Raw genomic sequence first — 25,758 nt, forward strand, 5'->3', positions numbered from 1 at the left:
CAGCGGCATACTTGAGTACTGCGTCTTGGACCACTTTGTAAACTCCAGACCTGCTGAATTTTGCTCTTTAGCTACCATTTCCTCTGTGTTCATAACCTGTGTTAATCATTAATAAGAACCACCATAATTTAATTCTGCAGCATAAAAAATTATAATTAAAAAAGATTAAACAGATGCCTCTGATCTCTTTAAATTCAATCTGCTTTAAAAAAAATCTTTGTAAATTGTATTAAAGTACACCATAATAACATATACAACTGTGGTACATCGTCTGTCAACTAGTGATACCTATGTTGTAGTGTAGAGGTATTTTTAATGTATTTATATATATTGTACAAATTTGTATTTTTTTCTTTTGCCAAAGTTCAGTAATATTATGAACCTGTTGTAAAACAGCTATGTGAACACAAAAATATAAAGCTAAAAAAAACAGAGTCAGGTGTGACAATTTATGGGAAAAATGCATCACTGTCAACTTTTTTTCTGTAGCACTTTTGTGTGTAATGCAGCAGTACAGGAGTAACCACAAGGATTACAATAAGAGATACAAAACTGGTGTGGAAAATTTGGATCAGACTTATTGAAGAGTGTCTTCTGTACTTAAAGTTACTGTGAGGAACTGTTAACTGGTTAGGAGAAGGTCTCCATGTAATATGATGATTCTATATGACTTACATAAGCTAAAGAGCATCAGTGAGAAGAGTGTTTATTTCTATTTAGTTCATATTAATGCTTGTCATTGGTGCCGTCTGGTCAGATAACCCACAACCACACAATAGGGTAGAAATCTTTACAAAAATTGGGGAATCACATTCCAAAAATGAGAGAAAACATCAGCTGCACAGATAAGCTTTCATATCAAGACTGAACATTGAAACCAGGCCATAAATTAAGCAATTTCCCCCTCTCTTACCACATAATGACTCTTTGTAGTAGTAACTTAAAATAATATATCTGACTTCTAGATTTTTATTTACAGAATCATGAAATCATTACAGATACATTTTAAATTTCTGTACCCATCAACAATTAATGGTTATGACTTTGTGGAGTTCGGAGAAATTGATTTAGTGTGTCCCCAGTTTAATAAGTAACCTACCGCATTGACGTTGTTGCCAAACAGCACCAGCCCTGCCTATGTGAAGACGCTGGGAGCAGAGATCTCCAGGAGCTGACCCAGAAAGTCACTTTCTACAGTAAAATATCACAAAACCTCCCCTCAAGATATCTGAATGAAAATGTGTTCAATTGGTCTCCCTCTTCACATTCACTCCCACTTTATTTCAACCTCATGCAGTTTGAGTCAAGAAACATGCAGAGCTGTTTATTATTAGTGTTATATTTGTCTATTCTAAAAATGGAATATTTGAATATTTCTGCATACTGGGGTCCCTGAACAGTCTTGGAATTGCATGAATTGGGTATGATGGAAGCTCTTGGGTATTTAATGAGCCCAATTGTATTCTTTTTCTATGGTTTCCGTCAAGGCCTTGGTGCCTTAATGTGGTATTTTGGAGGGATTTATGATACAATTTTTTTATTTTATTTATTACAACGTTAAATAAATAAATCTGTGTAACAAATGGTATCAACCTAAAAAATGAAAACTTATGACGCATAAATGAGCATGGGGATTGGCATCATCATTTTCTAAGCCCTCATACAATTTCATAATTTATTTTCATTCATTACTATGTTTATTAATTATTTTTTCAGATTCATGACTCGAATAACTTGACACAGAGTGCTGATCTTCATCTCAGAATATTCTTCAGGTTTTCATCTTTCAGATGATGAACACCACTTATGTTAGGCATAGACTGCGGGCCTTTTATCTACCCCTGAAAAAAAGGGGTGGGGGGTCGAATGGTAAGGGTTTTAGGCGGAATCTTTAAATTGGCCATCCATTTGTGTAGATCTGGTCTCCATCTGTACCATTTGAAATGTTCTGAGGTAACTGTAAAACTCACTCAATTTCATTTACATATCACTAAAGGTATTGATTATATCTAAATACAACTGTTTTTGGCTTTAAAAAAATCTATCCATCACACACGTACCCATCCAAACAAAAGCATAACTCATTCGGCTATACGACTGCAGGGGGCAGCATTTCAGCTACTAACGTCTTTGGGAAGCCACTAACACAGAAACTTAAAAAAATAAATCACAAGGACAGTGCAATATGCTGAATGAATTTAAGTTTTTAGTGTTAAAAAACGTATTATGTCAATGACAAAGGAAAATATGAAATAAACCAAGTTCCACTGCTTAAATGATTTGGTTACACATACTGCTTAAGAAAGGTAAACGTTTAAAGTTCATGCCAAAAATGTAAGAATATTATGACTACTATGGAGATATTGCTTTTCTGTACTCCGACAATCAAGTCCAGAATTACACTCAAATGCATTTTGTGTTGAAGTTCTTGTATTCTGTGGACATTTATGAGGCCTTTTGTGACATGAAAGGTCAAAGGTCAAGAACACGACGAGAAAGCTCAACACTAACTGTTGGACATACATTTCTTCAGCAGACCTAAATATATTTGTGTGTGTGTGTGTGTGTGTGTGTGTGTGTGTGTGTGTGTGTGTGTGTGTGTGTGTGTGTGTGTGTGTGTGTGTGTGTGTGTGTGTGTGTGAGAGAGAGCATGCATGAATGGAGCCTGGCTTGTTCCTGGCTGTCACAGACTGCAAAATACAAGTCTCCACAAAATGAGTCATGTTTCCAGTGGAAAGTTTTTTTTAATTAAATCATTGCATTGTTTCTCCTGCCTCTTCATCTTTGTCTGTGTTTGGATCCATCCCCGTGCACCTTCGCTTGACAAGCTTCTACTTAAGGCACAGAGAGGAGAGAGGTATTTTCTCATGAAAAAAGCAAATAGAGGTATTTCCCAAACTGTCAAACTATTCCTTTGATTCTAAACTTACACCCTCAATATTTTTACAATATAAACATGATTTGCACACCTTGAAGGTTTGTCCATTTGTTTAGTCAGGTTTGATTGAGTTACTGGGACAATATAGAACATGTATTGTACTTATAATACCTATAATGTGAATATATTTACATTGCTGCCCTCTAGCTGCAGCTATAGCAATCTTCAAGTAATGATGGCAATTCAAATAATTATTTCTGATTTAAATGCGAGCTAAGCGTTAAAACCTAAACAAATATTCAAAATGAAAGTTAAAAATAATTTCACCTGGAGACGATATATAGGCTATATATACTTTTTAAGATTGCAGTGCATCTCATCAGATGATCCATGTGAGTGTGGAAATATTGAAATATATTGGAGTTAACAGCCACCATAATAACAAATCCCTCCAATGACAGAAAATGAAGGCGTCACTCTTCTTTGGGAAGACCAATCCCCGCTCGGAAGGACTCGGGTTCCCTCGGCTGGAGTCGGAATCAGAGAGCATCAATCGGCTCTTGGCTTGCGGTTTTAAAGTGTTTGCATCCATTTAAACAAGTAAGAAAGAAAGCATCGTGCTGTTGAAATGGACACCGCCGATCAGGTGAGAATTGAAACGTCACTTGGACTCAGAGATTTGTGATTATTTGCCAAATTGGCCGAATGTGTGGTTAATTGGTGATAGAAATGACAGTGCTTTTATACTCTGTGTCCTCCTGCAGCTTGCATCTGTGGGGATGTTTCAAGTGCTTAAATTACCTCTGGGATTTATCCGTGTTTTGGAATGGGTGAGTTGGAACTTTTGATTGTTTTCTTGCATGCAATAACTCAATTATGCAACGTTATTCCTGCACTGACTGGTTCTGACTCAATAATGTCCTGCCTCTCTCTGTTACAACTTCAACTGGATCAAAGTCTGTTGGCTTTTGGTGCATATATATAGTGGTGTTTCTGTTACTTCCACACGACGAGGGACCTTACCCGCAATTATATAGGCTATGATCCGTTTCAGCGTGACTAAATGTCGCTTTTTCCAATTAGGCTATGCGTATTTTGGATGCGTTTTGCCAACACCACGCCAGTCCACAAAGAAAATGCTCCATTTAACTCCAAGTGAAATGATATATAACAGGAATCAACAATGAGAACGGGGTGTCCTAGCTCTGACTGAATCAAAGCTTTCCTTTCCTTTTTCTGTGTCTGTGTGCCGTTTGTAGTCTCTCGTGTTTATTGTACAGTGCAGAGAACCCTAAAGGCAAAAAAGAGATAAGTGATATTCTTTGATGTGAGTTTAGAGAAATGACTGTAGCCATGAGGGACTTCAGCTTTCCAGAAATGTGATGAAATTATAATGAAAAAATAATGTGTTATTAACTAACATATAATCACACATGTTTTATTTTCCATGTGTAACAATTCCTTTATTTTTTTTTTTCTCTCCACTGATTATAATTGCTATTTTTTCATGGAAGAGTTTATTTCCAATTTAAGAATCAGTGGTGCAAATAAATGACTCAAAATGAATTCCATTGTATTGTGTACATGTCAACTGTCATGCTGTTCTTCTTTCACAAATATGGTAATGATAGTCAAAAATACCATTAAAATGCATAATTGTATTGTTGACAGAAATGTGTGTGTGTGTGTGTGTGTGTGTGTGTGTATGTGTGTGTGTATGGGGGGGGGGTTTACAGTGACCTTCGAGCTTTGACCTCCAAAACTAATCAGTTCCTCCTTGAGTCCAGGTGGACATTTGTGCCAAATTTGAAGAAAGTCCCTCAAAGTGTTCCTGAGATGTTGCATGTATGACCAAATGACCAGACGGACAACTCAAAAACATACTGGCCCGGGCCACAGCTGTAGCCAGCGCTGTTACATAAAAATAGGTGTTTACATACATTTTTTTTTTTTTTTTTTTTGAATGTATATAAAAGCACCAATCACCAACAATAAAACAAGACATACAACATCACAATTACTTGTGAGAAACAATGTCAGCCACTATATTCTCTGTGCTTATGACAATCGTGCTTAATTTTCCAAAAGGCTTGCAGCGGATGTCTTCCCACACATGACACCAGTAAGAAACACATGTCTCTCAGTATGGTCTGTTGACATGCCCTCAGGCATTAAAGGCTGTTGTCAAGGCAGCGGACAAACTTGTTTACAGGTTACGTTAACTTTGAAGATTGCTGCAGAATTCTAGTAGGTTTCCTACATTCTCAGTCAGTACTGGGTCTGCACATGGATAAGGGAAATTAATAATCACCCATGTCTGCAGGAGATTCTAGAGGATGGTTTTACGGCCGTGTGTGTGTGTGTGTGTGTGTGTGTGTGTGTGTGTGTGTGTGTGTGTGTGTGTGTGTGTGTGTGTGTGTGTGTGTGTGTGAGCATGTGTGTGCACGCAGGCCATTCGCCTGTTTGGCACACTGTCAGTTACTGCCATATTCTGCTCCAAACAGCTGTAAGGCCCCCTCCTCTCCACCATGAACCAACTCATGCAGAAGCTGTCCTTTGAGATGTGCCCAAACTCTTCACTGCATGTGTGTTAGCATGTTTGTGTATTCTTGTGTGTGTGTGAGTGATGGAAGGAGAAAGGCAACAAAAGTGTACAGTTGATTGAGCACATGATGCAAATGATATACATGCCTTTTTTTATGCACTGGTGCATCTTCATGGCTGTTGTATCATCTCACACGGGGTGATTTCACAATTACTGTCTCAAGTCAGTGGCTTCCTGTACTACAGCACAACTCAGAATGATGATTCACAAAGGATGAGTCCATCATGAGTCTAATTTATGAGTAAGGGTCGTCCTCTTACCCAAATCTCAGGACTGACCCAATGTGCTATGATGTCATCCTCAGTAGTTTACTGTTTTTACATTTTGCCTTAGGGTGGCTGGGCACAGTGTATGTTTGTGTGTGTGTGTGTGTGTGTGCAAGATCAAGCTGTGCAGCAATAGATTACTTGTTATGGGGGGTTTATTATTGCTTGTTCCTGACAGTAGTATAAAGTTAAATCTAAAATAAATATATGTTAAATCTAGAAAATGGAAGAAAGCTTCTTCAATGGGACCACGAAGTCCTGCCCCTCAGTTACTGTTGCAATGCGTATCAGGTTTTCCTTTATTTCATATTAACAAAGTTAACAAGAGCAGATTTGACACTTAAAATTCTGTCATTTTTGCAATGATGGGTCTTGGATTTCATACAGATGTAAAAAAAAAAAAAAAAAAAAAAAAAGAAGAAAAAACATGCTCCTCATTTCTAGTCAATAATTGTCAATTTTGTCTGACTTTTTAATGTTTTGAGCTGATTCCTTTTTCAAATTGAATTGCTTCTTAAATGCACATGGTGGTGGCTACCCATACATAACATTGTGGTTAAAGACTAAGGCTATTGATACATGTCCCAGGCAAAAAGTCATCATGACGCTGATTGTCCATGGAAGACATGGAAATAGAGGAGCAGCATTATGTGTACTGCAGGGCGGAGTTAGTGAGCATTACATTATAGTACATTATTTAATCACAATGTTTAGTTTGGTTTCATAATTTATTAACAAATTAGAGAAGTATGGGGAAGCATGCCACAGTGTCAGCTGGTTGTCGGGAGGCTTAATACTGCTGAATTGGATATTTAAAAAAAATTAAACTCAATGACGTGTAACAAACGTAACACTAGGATGTTTGGTTGGCTTTACAAAAAGTATAAGAAAAATTCATAGTGACATTTAGCACCAAATACCAATTAACTGTAGTTGATTAATCGATTAGTTAAGTGACAGAAAATATATGGCCAAAAATGTTGATAATTGATTGTCATTTATCAAGTAAAATGCCAATCCTATTCTAGTTCCAGCTTATCCATTGGGCCCTGGGATATTGCGGTGGTCATTTTTTCACCATTTTCTGACATTTTATAGATTCAATGGTTAATGGCTGGCTTCCTTTAGTTAAATTGTGTGTGTGTTCTCTGCTATTTTTTTAGATGTAGCCTGGAATTTAAAAGAGTCAAATTGGTATATGTGTAGTTTGCATGCTACTGGTCTATTACAGCCCAAAACTACACATCCTTGGCAAATTCTCTTGGAGTAAAAGCTGTCATGCATATGTTGGCCATTGGAGAAGCAGATATGTGCTACATTTTATTATGTTTGCCTTAATAAGGCATGGAATATAATTCTTACTCTGATTAATGTAAAAATGTTTTGAATTGTAAATTACATATCGGGAGTGGAACCCTGATCTCCCAACACTAGAACGGATGAACATTATTTATTTTCATTGGGAACTGAAGTGAGATGGGCCATAAGTACTGTGTAGTTATGCAAATACAGCAAAGCCTCAAATGAATAGAATACACCTCAGAATAATCCGATTTTGAAAGCAGCAGGATTGGCAAAGTTAGTTGCATGGTTTCTTTGGAAAAGCTATTTCAGTTCTTTCTCACACTCGTTGTCTTTCTCTCTGTCACATTTTGTGTTACTACTTCATTGGCCTATCATCTTGGTAATGTGTTATAGTTTTTGACAGATTGCTGCACAATGTTCGGTTTGTGCAGGAGCATAAGCACGCACACACACACACATACGCACGCACACACACACAAACGCCAAAGTGAAAACAGGGAGATGCAGATAGGTTGGCCACAGCTGCTGACAGATATCACAAGAGATTTGTCAGGTCAAAGATCTGTTTTTCAGCACTGAAATCACTCAGTTCCCTTTGACAAGGGGACACGGGGCTGAGGAATATGATGACAATTCTGTTAAACGCTTCTAAGGATTGGCGCCGTTTAGTGTATAGTATCCATTTAAACAAACATCTCAGTGTCCCAATGTCTATTTGGTTTGATGGCTAATTAGAGAACCAATTACACTTTTGCAAAAAAATGACATGTTACATAATAACTACCACAAATTGCTCTGCAACTGGTGGCATCTGTCAACCCTGATGTCTGTCAGTTGGATATTCTCAAATGTCTCATTTCATTGAAAGTTGTATGTCTGAAAAAGTTCACTCAACTCTGAAGAAACTCAATTTGATGCTTTTTACGTTCATATGTTTTTATATTTATCTGGCATTTAATTTGGAATTTTAAATCTGTAGTTTAATTTTACTAAAGCTGGATGTTGCATTGTGCAACATTTGCACAAAGAACTTGAGAACTCCTCTTTCATCCCAAACCTTCTGTTAATGTTTTTTGTCTTGTGTTTTAAATGCTAATTAAATAATTCATACATCTTAATAATATTCCAATAGCATTACAAGTATGGTTGACTGTCACTGTCTTTCCTTGAGAAGCTCAAGGCGGGGATACTCAGGTTTTTTTAAACTTTGCTCAGTCCTGGACCTTGGGCTTATTAACCAGGGGCTCCTTGTTGAGTTTTCAGGCACTTTCCCTAACAACATTAAGCCCATCTGCAGGCTCATGGCACATGTTTCCATCTTGTATATTAACTTGATTGCGAAACAAGGTGACTTTAAAGCTGCACTTATCAATATTTTTATATTAATAATGGATTAAAATATTACATTTAGGCTAATGTGAAAGAGTCTTATCCCCCAACTCTTTCCCCCTCAGCTCCCATGCCCACTTTAGCGTCTCTCACTCTAGTTTTGGATTTACGACCAGCAACTTTACTGTTTGGTTCTCATCTACCCCCTTTCATGCAGCTGTTTCCAACAAAAAAACCTGTCCAGCACCACCCAATGACAAGGAACCAGCTGGCAAACAAAGTGCAGCATTTAACAGCTAAAGAGACAGATATTTACCCCAGGAGTCGGTAGAGACCAAAAACAGAGCTAAAAGTAGAGTTAATATTAGACTTTACATTCCTCAGGTGGTGAGAATCACTACTCCAAATGAATCCTAAAATTGCTCTGTGTCTGCTGGTACATACACTTTTGCAGTCAACTTTATAAGATGATAATATGTCAGAGGTTACAGCTTCATAAAAAAATGTGGAGGAAGGTAAAATAAAACAGAGGTAACAAAAGATTTCATTGGAAAGGAAACAGAATTTCTCCAATGTTTTAGTGGTCTATCTTTCAGCTTCAGGTCATTGTGTTTTTTTCCCCAGTTGAGGTCGAATCAGAGTAACATTCCAGTAATGATGTGATCTTAACATAAGCTCAGGTTGAGGGTTGTGGTAGCCTCTGGGCTCCTGGATGTGGCATGGCCTTTATTGACGATCAGGTCAGAGCTGGACCGCTGTGTTCCTTTCAACCCTGAGACGACGGTCCTCCATCTGTGACTCAGAGAGGGAAAGGTTGGGATTGTCTTCTCCTGTAGGACGATATGTCTACTCCAACAAGACATCCCACACACATAATACATGGAGGAGCACAGGTGTCAAGACAGTATGTTGCGTACACGAGCATGAAGGAATATAAATGCCACAAAAACACACTGTATTTATATTACAATACACCAACATTAGTATAAATGTGCCAAAAAAACAAAAGTGAAAGTAAAAAAAAATCTAACCACCCTAAACTGTCTCGTCTACTTGTTGCATTTTAATTAAATTAAAATTATGGTTAATTCAATTAAAGGGAATTAAATACTGACCCAAGAAATGAACACAAAATAAAATTACATTCATGTATTTTGAAAACTCCATTAATACATTACTTATTATAATAATAATAATAATAATAATAATAATAATACTTTAATTTTATATAGCGCTTTTCTAGATACCCAAAGGCGATTTACATAGGGCGAAGACAAACGAAACAAAAAAGAACACAAAGGAGCAAACAAAACAAACAAACAGAACATTTTAGTAAAAAAAGAAAACTGGAGAAGCTGTGCGGAATGAGTCATGTAGTGGAGGGTAGGGAGGGAAAGGGAGCAGGGGTTAGCAGGTGAAGGCGAGTTTGAAGAGGTGGGTTTTGAGGGCTTGTTTGAATGATGATAGGGTGGGAGCCTGACGGATGTGGATGGGGAGGGCGTTCCAGAGCGGCAGAGTTCTGAACATATTGGAGTTTATTGAGGATTTTGTTGGGAGAGCCATAGAGGATGCTGTTGCAGTAGTCGAGTCTGGGGGTTATGAGGGCATGGATGAGAATTTCGGTGGTGGCAGAGGACAGGGAGGGCCGGAGGCATGCAATGTTCCTGAGGTGAAAGAAGGCAGTTTTGGTGATGTGGTTGGCGTGGGGTAGGAAAGAGAGGGTGGGGTCGAGGATGATTCCAAGGTTGCGGACCTGGGTGGAGGGGGTGACGATGGAGCCATCAATGTTGAGAGAGAAGGTCTGGGCTGAGCGGGTGAGGGAGTTAGGGCCGATGATGAGTATTTCAGATTTATTGCAGTTGAGTTTGCGAAAATTCTAGTGGAGGGGGAGGGGGCAGCCAGCTGGTTGTGTATTGCGATGATTTTGTCAATGAAGAAGGATAGAAATGAGTTGCATTTGCTGGTGGTGAAGGAGGTGGAGATGGTGTCCATGGGCTTGAGGACTTTGTTGATGGTGGAGAAAAGCGTTTTGGGGTTGTTGGAACCAGATTGGATGATGGAGGAGTAATGAGAGGAGCGAGCGGTGTTGAGGGCATCTTTATATTGTTGTTGGTGGAGTTTGAGGGCATCAAGGTGAACAGTGAGTCCAGTTTTGTTGGCAAGACGTTCCAGTTGACGGCCCTGCACTTTGAGGTGGCGAAGTTGGTCAGTGTACCAGGGGGCAGAGTGGGTGAAGGAGACGAGTTTTGATTTTTTGGGGGCGATGACGTCAAGACAGGAGGAGAGTGCATCATTATAGTAATTGACCAGGGCAGTGGGGGAAGCAGTCGAAATAGGGGCAGAGGCAGAGACGGTGGCAGCCAAGGTGGAGGAGAGCGAGGGGAGGTTGATGGACTTGATGTTCGGGAATGTTATGGTGCGATTCTGCTTAACATGGGGGGTGGGGATGTCTATGTCCAAGGTGATAGCCAGGTGGTCAGAGATGGTGAGGTCGATGCTGGTTAGATTGCTGATGGTAATGCCGGAGGTGCAGACCAGGTCAAGTGTGTGTCCTTTTTTATGGGTGGGAAAGTCGACATGTTGGGTGATGTTGAAGAAGTTAAAAATGTCCAGGAGTTCTGTAGAGGTTGTGGAGTCCGATGAGTCGACGTGTATGTTAAAGTCACCGAGTAGCAGAATGGATGGAGAGATGGCGCAGAGTTGTGTGAGAAATTCAGACAGATCAGAGGGGAAAGCAGGGTTAGGTTTTGGGGGGCGGCAAATGACTGCAGTAACCAGGGGTTAACCAGAATTATATTTTCCTACCTTAGTGACCAACAATGAGTAGCAAATGACCAACTTAACCAAATCCAACTAGTGACAGTCCTATTCACCTGATTGTGAAAAACATAGAGCTGCTGATCTAATAATAAGACTACAAAGTCAGTCATCAGTGTATGGGAATGCAGGTACACTTTACAGTGTTTCTTATGGACAGTCTATGACTAGTAAGTCCAATAATTAAACATCACCAAAGCACTGCCAATATGCGTCTGATATTCCCAATTAGTTCCCAATCCGAACATGGTCCTTAACCTGAATCTCTCGAATTCCTTTGACAAGTAAGACACAGGGACTCACAGAAATTTGGATCATTTTAGATTCATGTGAAGACATTTCTTCTTGCATATATGAACCCTTCACCATATATACACACGCGCACACACACACACACACACACACCACAGTGTGGTTGTATTACATTTCCGTTGGGTGCCCCCAGCTTAACAAGTGCAGTGACTTTCTCCGCAGGGCGTTCCAGTTAGGTCACCTGACTAAGTAGCCATGGAAACCAGATGGGGAGTAGAGGAGCACCAAGAAGGGGCACTGTTACAAAATTAAATGGAGATTTTCTGCCTGCTTGTGGTCAGTCAAGCTTACTGAGGTAGAGATAGTGGGAGAGATGAATCTGGGCTATGCAGGGCACAAAGCGCTCCCCGCGCAGGAAGGGATTAGCCGCTGCTAAATGTGCTTCTGATGTTGTTCTGTGGTGCTTCTACTGAAGCAAAGATCAGATAGTTTTCACATAAAGGCTCAGTGAAGTAGTTGGGTTTTTCACACTGATGTAGCAGCCAAGGTCAATTTTATCGGAGCATTAGCTCATCTGTTTGATGAGCAGGGAAAATCCTTTTGTCTCGGGTGTTAAGGTAAGGGTGTAATAGGATTTGTTTCTTGTTTTCCCCAATTTTAAATGAATTAAAAACAATAAAATCACAAATATTTGAGTTAATTATTTTCCATATCTGAACAACAGTATGTCAGTTAGGGTGATATCCCTTCTTTGTCCCTCTAATATCAAAGGTTAATTTAACTGTGCATCTATGCTCGCCCCTCTGTGCTTCCATTCCTGATCTGCGTTTGTCTTTTTGTTTTGTACTCAACTAGATGGCGTCAAATTGCTCATGTTTGCACACTGGCGGAATGCAGCAGTGAAAGCAAGCAAGACTGTGTGTGTGTGTGTGTGTGTGTGTGTGTGTGTGTGTGTGTGTGTGTGTGTGTGTGTGTGTGTGTGTGTGTGTGTGTGTGTGTGTGTGTGTGTGTGTGTGCGCGGACTGTGTCTAATGCTTCTGCCTGAGTGGAGAGAGTGAGATATTTTTACTCTACATTCACATACATTCACATTACATACTTACATCTAGGCCCTTAAAGACTCACAAACACACACATGCACAGAGAGGACATGCAGCCATGCACAGACAAGCATGGACATATACTGTTGGTGAATGGAAATGCTGTGAATAAGCATGAATGAATAAACAAGCATGAAAACACATGACACAGGCTTCTACATCCACAGTGAAATATTACATGAAATAAGATCGCCACCCTAGAAACAGAAGAGAAAAGATAGCATGCGGCACATAAAGCAATTTATTTCCTAATTTGCTTTTGTGGTTGGTTAAAATGTTCAGAAATAGCTAATATGAGCTTGAACCCAGTGAAGATCAAAGTTCACATTTAGTTGAATTTGAAGTCTGAATCAATCTGTCAGAACAGGTAAACTTATCCAGAGAGCATGCACACATGCTAAGTAGTGACCCACATCCTGTAAACATGTAAACAGACCAACATGTGTTATAGTAGAGGACAGCAGTTTGAAAGAGATATGTCTCTCTTTCTCAATCTCTGTCTCAGTCTCTGTTTCATCTTTCTCTTTCTTTCTTTATGTCTTCATAAAGAGTGTCCTAGATTTTTCCCCCTCCCAGTCAGACAGGGAGAGGGGCTGAACATCTGACGCGTTTTTTCTCCTCCTGAGGCAGCCAGACACTTGACAACACAACTATTCCTATCGACTTGAATAGAGCAGGTGTGTGTGTGTGTGTGTGTGTGTGTGTGTGTGTGTGTGTGTGTGTGTGTGTGTGTGTGTGTGTGTGTGTGTGTGTGTGTGTGTGTGTGTGTGTGTGTGTGTGGCATCTTTGTCTGACTCGTGAAAATGTCATGGACAGCTCATCAGCTGATACACCTTTTAGCTTGTCTGCCACTTATCGTGATCCTCTTCTCCCCGCTTGTCGCTACCACCGTCGCATCCTCTGACATTCTTATCACATCCTCTTGTTCAAGCAGCTCCTCCGTTTTCTCTTGTCATGCCTTTTGTATGATCTATTTTACAGTCAAATGTTCTTCATATACCAGGATGCCATTTCTTAAATACTCTGTCTTTTTGCCCTCTTCACTTTCAATGTTGCTTCTCTGCCTGGATCATCTTTATACTACACCCTATTTGTCTTTCCTGTTTTCCACAATGGAGGGCTGTTTGTATTGGACAGTAGGTCTGATTGCTGGTGGTTAAGCCCTGAAGCCTTTGCATCAGTTTCATAATCCTCAGCCAGCCTTCGCTTTTCCAGTGTTAATTTAAGGCTTCATCTGAGCTAAATTTCAGTCTCAGACAGATATAGGCACTCTTAACCGAATCCACACACCTAAATCTGTAGATTATATCACAAGTTGTATTTTTGTTTTTGAATCTTTGATTGAAGTGGGAATGTACCTCACATTGGTTTGAAAGCAAATATTGGTCTCTAGATAAGTACTGTGATCGTCAAAGCCATGTAGGTCAGTGGAGAAGAGGGCAAACGGGGATGTTTCAGAGCAATATTAGCACTGCAGACGGTTTTCATTCCTGTACCCCGTATTCTCTGTCTTCCTCTCTCTCTCTCTCTCTCTCTCTCTGTATCTCTTGTTCCCTGAGGAGCCCAGCTGGAAGAGGCAGATAAACACACAGGGGCGCAGGGCTTAGCACCCACCCTCCTACCACAATGCCACGCTCTCCTGTTCAAAAGCCCCAGCTAGAAATGAGAGGGGCTAAACCCGAGCAGAAAATCACAGGGAGTGGAGGCAGCTGCAGGAGAGAGCAAGACAGTATAGACACACAAAGAGAGAGAGAGAGAGATGTTTATCTGGGGGTGATAATTAGGAGAGAATATTTATTCTCTCGCTCTTCTGGTCACTTTTCTTCTGCCATTTGTTTGTTCAGATAAGCACATGCCACATTCTGCACATACAGTATTTATCAGTCCTTTCAGTTGCATATGAATTTGTTAAGCATGTGTGAAGACGATTGAGCACATTTTTGCGTGTTTGTTTGTGGCCTCGTCTTGCCTCAAAAACCAACCAAAATACAGAGAGTTCATCACTTAAAAACACTCCAGTAGAGGAATTCCCTGCAGAGGTTCCAGCTGTGCGCAATGACAGCCAGGTAGAGCAACATTTAGCCTCCACCTGAGGCCTGACGCTGCAGGGAACAAGTGGAAAGTCCTCGGTTTATCACATAGCACCTGGCTTTGATCCAGGTTGACCTAACTTAGCCACACCTTGCTAAGCGACCCAGATCATGATAGGCATCTGCGGTATAGACGAATGTTAGGATGGCCATATGTCCATAAGGGCCAACTTGTAATTTTTTACTATTTTAATTATTTTATTTCGAAATATTGCCAAAAAGATATGATATAAGCCCTGGTGCATCAACCTAATAGCCAAATATATAGTTAAGGCTGCATTCACATGGAGTCAGGCAGATGGTACCAGATATAATTTTAGTGGACGAGAGCATGACAGTGAAATAAGTTGAGGCCCGCAATATACCAGTGACCGTAGTGGGCATTGACGTCTATAGTTAATTATTTTAATACTTTTGCCATCCTCCCCACTGAAATTTAAAACCTACAACATAGCTCATTCCCTCAAAAGAGAAAAGCTGCATTTTAAAGCTGCATGCATATATAATAATAGCATAACATAAAATAACAATTAGCTGTTAACAATACAACATCACAACAGCAACCTTGGACCTATTGTTTTTTTCTTTCCCAAAAAATAGCCGAAGTATAGCTACAGCATGTGCAATCATGCCCCTGTTAGAAGTTCTAACAGCTACCTAGTTTTAATGAGAAGCCATAAACATTTATGTAATAGATAAAAGTTTGGATAATATACAATTTCTAATGTTTCTACCTTCTCAAAATATGTCACAATCACAGACTATATTTCCTATGCTGTATTTCTTTATTTGATTTCACTGGTTTCCAAAAAATCAGAATCAGAATCAAAAGCTGTTTATTGCCAAGTACGTTACAAATACCGTATTTTCCGCACTATAAGGCGCACTTAAAAGCCTTTAATTTTCTCAAAAAACGACAGTGCGCCTTATAATCCGGAGCGCTTTATATATGGATTAATTCTGGTTGTGCTTACTGACCTCGAAGCGGTTTTGTGTGGTACACGGCGCTCTGTCAAAATGTTTTAGTAGACTTAGTAAACTACAAAGCCGCACCGCAGCAGCATCACGGCCACCGTAGTCAGGAGCGTCGCGGAGTAATACATACTGTGCTTCACCATCATATTACAGTGTGTGTGTATAAGGACCCAACATGGCTCCTGTCAAGAGACACGCTTACGACGCGGACTTCAAACTCAAGGCTGTCAGTCACGCAGTAGAACATGGGAATAGAGCAGCTGCGAGAGAATTCAACGTTAATGAATCAATGGTAGGAAGTGGAGGAAGTTTGACTGACTGACTGTTTTGTTTCGCTTAATGCGCCTTATAGTCCGGTGCGCCTTATATATGAAAAAAGATCGAAAATACCATTCATTGACAGTGCGCCTTATAATCCAGTGCGCCCTATAGTGCGGAAAATACGGTACATGGAATTTAGCGAGGTGATTAATAAGTGTGTAACAGTAAATAACAACAACAACAAACACAGTGTAATAAAAAAGACATAATTGAAAAATAGAAATACGAAAATATGCAATAAAATATGGTAAACAAATAAACATCTCACTTTGTATAGAAAAGGGATTGCAACTACAATGTTCTCTGAGGTCAATAAACAGAGAATTGGTTTCTTAAGAAGCAGTTGATTCTCCAAACAGGCCAATGAGCAGACAGAAGTGACAGTAACTATTCACGCCGTAAATAGGCAAAAGGGAATCAAATTGGTACCATCAAAGTTGCTTCAGAAGAAAACATATTCTCTTTTGGAACACAAACCAAATGCAAAATTAAAAGTATTTTTACAGCTTGCTGTATCTTCCTCCTTGAAAAATATGCCATGCCACCATAAGCATGCTACAGACGAAGACATGATAAAGCTGTGGTTTCCCAGTGATACATCATATCTTACCAGAAATAAGCACCCATATATTTTCCATTGCAGTTATTCAAATCCTGAAGCCAGAGGAAGTGAGCATGTCATTTTTGTACGCCTTGGAATTAAAACCTATGTGGGTTTAAGCTGGGGCCACGTCTCCACGGCAATGTGGTGGTTACACTGACTAAATGGTGTGAATGTTCTTGATTTGTTATCTGCTGAAGCTTCAGTGTGCATAAAGATTTGGCCAGCCAGGCCTATATTTAAAAAGAATGGAATACTAAAATTATTTATATGGCATTTAAAAGGGAGAAAAAGGTGCTTTATCAAGATGAAACAGTAATAAAACACCATACAGTTAACAGATATACATTTTTTTATTATAGTAAAACTATAGTAAATGTACAAGGTAATTAAATTACCCCTCTAATGTTCTTAGCCTTTCCTGAATCAACACCCCAGTATGTCAACTAAGTATCCAAACTGTTAAGTACTGATTAATGACTCTATGGTGCCATGTTAGTTTTGTGTGTATATTAAAGCTAGGGTGGGCGATTTTGGAGAAAACAGCCGTTGAGATTCCGTCGCGTGCTCTCTGGCCTCTCCCTGCCACGCTACCTGCTGTAGCTCCTCCCACCGAACGTCAGTTATGCGCGTTCATGTGAATTCAGTTACATTGATAGGAAGACGAAACACGCAGGGACGCACCAACGTCGTTGCCAAGGTGACCGGACAGTCCCACAGCCAATAAGAACGGAGAATCGGAGCCTCGCTCTGATTGGTCAAAGTGTACATGAGCGGTGGCAATTTTTGGGTGCGGCCCACAGAGGCAGGGGAGAGCAAAGTTATGAGCAGATATTCTCAGAGCACTTCACCTACATATAGCTGACTGGCTATTAGGACAGTTTTGCCAAATATTACAGTAAAGAAATTACCCACCCTAGCTTTAACATCTGCCAGAAAAATGAACACAATCTCTATGTACTTCAATAACATGCTGACAGCTATTGCCAGGATGAGAGTGGGAAGTGTGGCTGAATGATCTAATAAAGGCTGATGCTTATTAAATAGCGCCCTCCAGAGGCCGAGGGGCATTCAAACTAAAGAAATATCTCCTCCCTAGCTGCTGGCAAGCTGCTCGTCCAGCTGCCTATAATATGGGCGAGGGAAGGCTCGTGCTAACTAGGCGTCAGGTCTGATTATGGTGATCATGGTTGTGAGAAGTCTTGAGGCTATAACAGCTTTATATGGAAAACTGGGCCGAAAAGAGAGCATATTAAGGGCAGAGGGTGTGTGTGTGTGTTAGAAGGTTGGATGTGAGTGTCTGACTGTGATTATATCTTTGCTGCATGTTCATGTTTGTTGATTATAACCAGAATCTTGTTTATCAGTTTTGATCCTGACTTTGGTTCCAGTCCTTCCGTTTTTAACTCATAAAATACCAAACTGTCAGTTGAATATAGATGTATTCCCATCAGTCCATCGGCTCATTATTTAGTCACATATCTCTTACCTGGTCTTTTTCAATTTCTACCTTAAAAGGTGTTGTAACAAATGTTGGCCCCTTTGTGAACTAACCTGTTTGGAGTGTTTCTCAATTTGTATTTCAGAAGTCTGTTCCTAAAAGCCGTTGTTGTGTCTACTTTTGTTTACGCTAACTTTAACTATAACTCAACCTTAGCCCTATAGCCCCAGCCATGGATGGACATAGCATATTAAAAGGGAAACTATTGGAAGGGAAACAGAATTCAACATAAGAGCAGTAAGTCCAAGAAATATGTTTTCATAGAAAGAATACAAGTAAAGGGCACCTGAAGTTGAAATACAATAATTATTCTGTCTGTATATATACTATTTTAGTTATTGTGGATTTTTTACTTTTTTTTAACTTATTTTATATTCTTTACTGTTTTATTACTTATATACTTATTTGTAATACTTGTTTTGATCTTGTTTCTTACTATGTCTCTTGTTTGCACAATACTCTTTGCTGCTGTAATCCTGTAAATTTCCCCATTGCGGGAATAATAAAGGATTATTTTATTTTATCTTATCTTATCTTAAATATGCAAGGTGAACGCATCATTTTCCTCAAGTACACATCTGAGTGATTTTCATCTAAGATCCATCTAACTATCCATGTGGATTATTGTTAAGTATTTACATTGCAATTTTACGTTTCACTTTAAGCTAACGGTGCTATTTTCCTGCCTTGCTGCCCCATATCACTGACATCATTTTTTTAAATGATGTCGGTGATATAAAAAAATAAAATGACACAAGTTTATTCTACTTGCTGCACCGTCATATCTATTCTGCCTCCACTTGTGCCTTTGCGTGGAAGTTTTTCCATAGTAAGGGCATCAAATTGTGCCGGTCCCTAAATTCACTTGAGTTTTATCCATTAGCTTCTTACAATTGCAGAGTGTGTAGTAGCTGAAATTAAACTGAATTTCATAATCCATTGCATTTTCATTAAACTAGAATTGTTTGCATGTTTTCTAATAAATACATTCACACACATCTTTAGCAGCAAATGTTCACAATGCATATTTCACATTTCTTCTCCAGCTTTAAGGTTGACTAATTAAACAGACTGAGATTGTAAACAGCTGGAAATGACTTGCCTTTTGTGTCAGCTTTACCAATCACTCACACACAACTATCGTACTATATGTCATTAAAACTACTCATCACTTAAAGAGCAAAGTGGTAAGAGAAGATCTAATTAACTCTCTCTTTTGTGAAATCACAGTTATTTTGAGTTTTTGTGAGTGTGTGGACACAAGATGTTTTGCTTTAAATACAAACAAATAAAAACAATCCAAAAGGTGTAGCTGAAGGATAACAGTAAAGTTTCTCAGTCTCTCATGTAGAGTTTGAAAATGCAAGGCTCGTCATAGCCTATTTACCAGAAATACTGAGTTCGGAGCTGAACTTCTTCCATGCATCGCTTTTCAGGTTGCCTTTTGAATGTCTATATTGAGAACAAAATATTTGAGGGCCCAAAAACACAGCAACTGTTCGCGCCCTTACAACATAGAGTGCAACTTTAGTAACATAGACTGTTACTAAAGCTTATTTTACACATTGCTTTTCACTCTGATTCATAATAATAATAATTATGAGGAACAAAGTTGTTGGCTTTATACACATAATAGCAGAAATGTTTATTAATTTCTACCCTCTCGCCATCTAAGTACAGGCTACAAAACCCATGTTTTTGTCATTTGCATTTAGGTTTATTTGCTGTTTTTTTGTCAAATGTGTCCATAATTAATCTACTCACCACTTCCTGTTTTGAAAAAAGGTATCTCAGCCATGTTTATCTATCAGCTGTAGAGCTGAGAGTTTGCTGAATCAATCATGTTGTTTCAACAAGCAGACTGACATTGCATTAGTGTAGAATTAGCAGTAGAGGAATACTCACAGAGAGATTAACAGAGTAAACAGCAATGCGTAGTCCAGTATCACCTTCAAAAATGTGTCTAATTAATAATGAAAAATATGTAGCCATAGTCTCATTAGTTTTATAATTAAAGCTTAAATATCCTACAGTTTCAACTTGAGCAAACAGACACTTAATTAGTCTTCCGCCACATTTTAGAAGGAAACTTTGATTTGGAAAATGTGTATTTTTTGTGAGGTGGTTGAGGGCAGAATTGTAGAGGAATGAAGAGGTATGAGATATGTTGAATAGTTGTAGGTGGACATTTGTCCATGACACAAGCACACACACGCACTACATTGCCGTGGTTTCCTCATCCAGCCTCTTCCAGCTCCTGTTTCAGTACTAGAAGGCTTCTGGGAGCCCTGCAGCATAATAAAACTGGATTTGATCTTTCTCTCCTCAATGTGTATGGTTATCTTTGCTCCGGTAAGTTCAAGTGCATTGTTTATTGTGGATATAGCTTTACAACAAACACAGTGGGTAATATTTCAATAGTTGATCATTCTGCTTTATCTGTGTGTCATCAAACTGTTGTTATTTTGGGGATATAAATCAAATTGTGACCTAATAATGAGAGTTTTACTGTCTGTAATCATGCTAAGCTTGCAGGTTCTGCCTTTCTCTAATTGTAATCACTTACATCTTTCTCGTACACATTGCTAATGCAGTTGTATCTGTCGGATTGCATTTTACTTAAACTTAAATTCTTTATCTGTTAGTATACTTTATCCTTAGATATTTTTCTATCACTGCTGTCTTCAGAGTTTAGATTCTCCTTTGTCGTTATTGTCCAAGGGGAATCATTTATTGTATTGTGGGGCCCATGTGAAACAAGAATAATGCCCAAGGAACAATGTTAACATCGGTCTTTTTTTGAATAAGTGTGGTGGTGCAAGTGGAGGGAGCACAAACAGTGATCTCTTCCTCCTGACTCAGAGACTCTGTCTCTGTCCTAATTCAGCCCAGCCTACGCACTCACTGCAGCTATTGTAGTCCATTTGCCAAAAATGCTATCAGCTGGTGTTAAATTGGCTTCACGGCCAAAATAATTGTTGAGATGTCCGTAAGCAAAATGTTTAAGTGGTGGGACTGCTGATACTCACTATTCGCAACTTGGGCTTGTTACTAAAAATCATTCCAGCCACAGTTTTAACGTTTCTTGTGGCTCAGTTTTGAGGTGTCTCAAACTCAACTGAAGTGTTGTTAAAGCTTATCAATTTATTTTATATTAACACTTATTACGTGTAAAGTGAAAGACGTTGCTCATAGTGACAAACGCACAGAGAACTATCCCCCAAGTCTTCAGTTCCCCACAGATCTATGAAGCGGTTTATTGTCTTTCAACACGTTGTTTTGTTTATTTAGGCCCACAACTTTTCATCAGCATTGTTTCCAGTAGCAACATGGAGCTGTTTTCAGCAGGCAAGCTCTTATAATCCCTACCTATCCAAATCTCCAAACAGCAGACAGACAGAGTTACTGGCCAATAAAATCAATTATACTGCATAAGTATATTAATATTTGTGATGGAAAATTCAGCATTCAACACTATTGTGCCTGCCAAGCTCGTCCCGAAGCTCAGGGGCCTGGGTCTTAAAACACCCCTGTGCAACTGGATCCTGGACTTCCTGACGAGCAGACCCCAGGTGGTGAGAATGGGCAACCACACCTCCTCCTCACTGACCCTGAGTACCGGGGCCCCCAGGCTGCACTCAGTCCCCTCCTGTACTCCCTGTACGCTGACTGTGTGGCAACACACCTGGAAATCGTGGATTTCAGGAAGCTGCAGAGGGGGTTCAATTCCTCGTGTGTACATCAAGGATGACCTAACCTGGTCCATGCAGGCAGGCTCAGCAGTCAAAACAAACAAGTTCATTTACCGTAAGTCAATGTTTACTGACTTGTTTGGGCAAACCTGTCCTGATTGACAATGCCAATACAGTCATTTCAAGCAGAGCCAGCACAGTGGATCTGACTAATTTCACATATTGTTTTTATAAGCCCAGCAATATCACATCCAATTTTAGCATCCAATGCTTGCAATAAAGGGAACATTATAGCAATAATGGTCATCAAGATGCATGACAGAAAAGCCAAAATGCGGTATTTATTACCCATGGGTGTACACACATTGAGAGGATAGACACTGAATTACCATGACAACATAATTCAAATGCATAAGTTGTGTTTTGCATCAAACAAGCTGTAAGGTTTGTCTCTGTGTGTGACATATATTAGACTAACATATAAGATTCATCAACTCTGTGGCATACAAACATATTTATAGAAGTTCAATACTTTAGGGTGCCTTAAAAACTACAAGATCAGTGACTAAAGGTCCCGTATCCTTGCTACAGAGATATATGTTGTTGTTTTTTTAAATTGTTGTATGTTAATGTTACTTTTTTATATGTTTTATTGTCATAGTGTTATAGAGTTTTATGTTATTTTTGTTATATGTATGACGTCTACTGCGTAGATGAATGATGCTTGCCAAGTCGTAAGAATTTTGCTGTGCTGAAGCAATTTGGTACATGCAATAATCCGTTCTTTGCATAAGTTTTTCAAACAAGTGTTTTGTCTCTTAAGTCAACTACTGGCATCTGATTTTTGTTGTTGTCTTTCTTCGTGCAGCTCTTTGCCATTTTTGCATTTGCGACATGTGGGGGCTACTCTGGGCAGCTGCAGGTTAGTGTCGACTGCATGGAGAAGGCCAGAAGCAACCTCAGCATTGGCATCGACTTTGCTTATCCTTTCAGGTGAGTAAGGGAGTGGGCTTGAATTGCTTCTTCAGCCTTTCTAAACACAAATACATCAGTGCAATCTGTACAGAATAGGTGTAGTTTTTACAGCTCATTGACACTAAAATTATTGAAGCAATGTGGGATCCCTCTTCTGAGGTATGGCACCATATTTAAGTTCTCCACTCACTGTTTTATTGGACTTCAACAGCAAAAACCATGACCTTTAAATGCAATTTTAATAATACTGTCCAATCATATGTTCTCATAGCCTATATGTGCAATGCAATGCAGAATTTCTGCAAAACATTTTTGCATTTATGTAAAATTGATGATTTAGCCAACATAGTCAATATATTTGTAAGCAATGTGGTTACTTTCAGAAAACACACTGGGGCCTGATGTTTGCACGTCTCTGTGACATAATGTAGGAGGTTAGTGAATTCATAATACGTGTAGGTGGACACATGTAGGATTATTTATTTAAAAGCAGCAGATGATACTGAGACTCCTATTCTGTCAAAACTGGGTGAATAAGAGAATATGCTTTTTTCTGACTTGTGTGAACTCACTTTTAAACATAACATTCGACATTACGAGGCATTTAGTTACCTAAAGTGGACAGTTTTAATGGTTTTAATTCCTTTCAGCTGCAATCTGCGAAGAAATAGATACAATTATTAACTTCCTGGTATCAATTACAAGCAAACTGTCATAAGGATTGCTTCCACTCATTACTAATTGTTAGAGGTATCATGCTAAAAGTCAGAAAATGTCAGACGGGAAAAAGTTAAAGACAGGGAAGATGAAATAAGCACTGTATCATCATTTTCTAGGACATCCTTGGGTGAAACGTATCCTGGCAAAATATTGCTATTTACACAATCTTTTGAATTGGGTTGACCCCTGTACCTCCCTCTGTGTGTCTCAGGTTGCACCAGGTGTCCTTTGAAGCGCCTGTGTGTGAGGGCATTATGAGCGAACGCGTGTTCCTCATCGGAGACTATTCATCCTCTGCAGAGTTCTTCGTCACCATTGCTGTCTTCGCCTTCCTGTATTCCCTCATGGCCACTGTTGTCTACATCTTCTTTCAGAACAAGTACCGTGAAAACAACCGAGGACCACTCATTGTGAGTAGAGTGGACTCCGACCGAGGACATTTTCAGTGTTTAGTGGGTGGTTACTTGATATTATATAATCTAACCCTTAAATTCTCAATTAACTCTATAATTAATTTCCATCTTATACTGACTCTGCAAATTAATCATGATACTAGACAAAGCTATACAAAACAAACCCCATCATGCAACCACTACTTTAACAAAGTAGTAACAAAGTAATGTTCTGGTTTCTTGAGCTTGATTTTTTTCCATATCCTGCCTCTTCTCTCTTACATGATCAGGACTTTATAGTGACAGTGGTGTTCTCCTTCATGTGGCTGGTCAGTTCCTCTGCTTGGGCCAAGGCTCTGTCTGATGTGAAAATGGCCACTGATCCAGATGAGGTGCAGCTCCTCATCTCTGCCTGCAAAGTACAGACCAACAAGTGTGGCTCTGTACATGGACCACGCTGGTCCGGACTCAATACCTCAGTGGTAGGTTCACAGTATGTGTGTCCCAAACTCTGGGTTGAAATAGCAGTTAAAATGGAAGAGCTGAAAGAACTTGAAGCACTGAGTGAAGTTGATGTAGCAGTTAAAGAACCGAAAGGAGTTAAATGTCAACTGAAGTTAAAGTAGTGAGTAGAGTTGGAAATCCTGAAAGAAATTAGCACCAGTTCAAGTTGAAGTGTCAGCTGAAGTGTACGTAAGTACTAAAAGCAGTTGGAACTGTGTAAGAACTGTTGAAAATGTGAGTTCTGGAGAAGTTTTTTTGTTGTTCAAAGATGAAAACCTAACAACCGAAATGTTTTGAAGAGCAGTTGAAAATAAACAATTTGAAAAGAGGCCCAACCTTCCTAAAGAAGCTGAACATTTTTTCAAGTATGAATAAAATGTCTATGTTAGTAAATTAAGTAGTTGAAGAAGAATAATAGCATACAGAGGAATACAAATAAAGATGTCAAAATACAAGAATTTATGCATAACTGTCTAGAATTTCTAATTTGCTAAATATTTCTTTGTTTCATTCTCTTTCCCTTCAGGTTTTTGGGTTTCTCAACTTTGTTCTATGGGCTGGGAATATCTGGTTTGTCTTTAAGGAGACCGGTTGGCACAAGGGTGCCTCAAGGTTAGCAGACGGGGCATCTGAGAAACAGTCCGGCACCTTTAACCAGCAGCCCTACAACCAGGGAAGCTTTGACCAGTCAGGGAGCTACAACACCCAGGGAAACCTCAGCCAGCCGTCTGAGTACAGCCAGGTGGGAGGGCCCACTTCCTACTCCAATCAAATGTAGCCGAGCCTTTTTGATTCGTGAGTGGCACTTCTGCATTTTATACCTGAGAAATCAGGGGGGTGATAGAAGTGGAGGAAAGTTTGTCAAATACAGAAAAAAAGGCATCAAAGGCGTCAAAGTACACCCTTTTGTAGAAACAAGTATTGTTGGGTATTGTAGATTTAGCCTTTTACTCTGTCAGAGGTGTCGTTTACTGAATGTTGTATTTCTTGTATTTTGAAACTCATAAGTGATGGTCTCTAGCCATGTGCTTGGTAATTGACATTCACTGTTTTGACTGGATTTGCACTGTTGTGGAAGGAAAAAGTGCTTTGTGTTTGTATAATTCTCCAAGTTTCGAAAATGGTGTCGACTCAGTGCATGATGTTGTATCTGTGCTGTTGTAATATGCTCTCTGTGAAACTAGTTTAAAAAAACCTGCTAATTTTATCTCTGAAAGTTTGCAAAAATCTCACTGCCCTGTCTCATTACTAATTATTACATGTACAGTGTATTATTTTTTTCTAATCGAACTGGAACTATATTTTGATAATGAGTATTTCTAATTCTGATACAGATTTAGAAGATAAGTTAGTGAAATGTATGTGTTACATCTTATATGACAAATACATTCAACTCATGTCTGACATTGATCAGGTCAGAAAGTTGAAACACTTA

At 39.3% G+C, this 25,758-nt stretch overlaps 1 protein-coding gene across 1 annotated transcript; it reads left to right on the top strand.

Annotated features, from left to right (window-relative positions):
• The first annotated feature begins 3,506 nt into the window (after positions 1-3,506).
• synpra (synaptoporin a) lies at positions 3,507-25,101 on the top strand. The gene is made up of 6 exons (XM_054617517.1): positions 3,507-3,524; positions 3,643-3,708; positions 22,601-22,725; positions 23,639-23,837; positions 24,110-24,301; positions 24,850-25,101. The coding sequence occupies exons 1-6, from the start codon at positions 3,507-3,509 to the stop codon at positions 25,099-25,101; spliced, it is 852 nt and encodes a 283-aa protein (XP_054473492.1).
• The last annotated feature ends 657 nt before the right edge of the window (positions 25,102-25,758 follow it).

Source organism: Anoplopoma fimbria, chromosome 17, assembly GCF_027596085.1.
Source record: "Anoplopoma fimbria isolate UVic2021 breed Golden Eagle Sablefish chromosome 17, Afim_UVic_2022, whole genome shotgun sequence".
NCBI classification, from domain to species: domain Eukaryota; kingdom Metazoa; phylum Chordata; class Actinopteri; order Perciformes; family Anoplopomatidae; genus Anoplopoma; species Anoplopoma fimbria.

Excerpts from the sequence above, each read along its gene's own strand:
- synpra (XM_054617517.1), top strand. Across the intron at positions 3,709-22,600 it reads TTATCCGTGTTTTGGAATGG|CTCTTTGCCATTTTTGCATT; the intron begins GTGAGTTGGAAC and ends TTCTTCGTGCAG. Across the intron at positions 22,726-23,638 it reads GACTTTGCTTATCCTTTCAG|GTTGCACCAGGTGTCCTTTG; the intron begins GTGAGTAAGGGA and ends TGTGTGTCTCAG.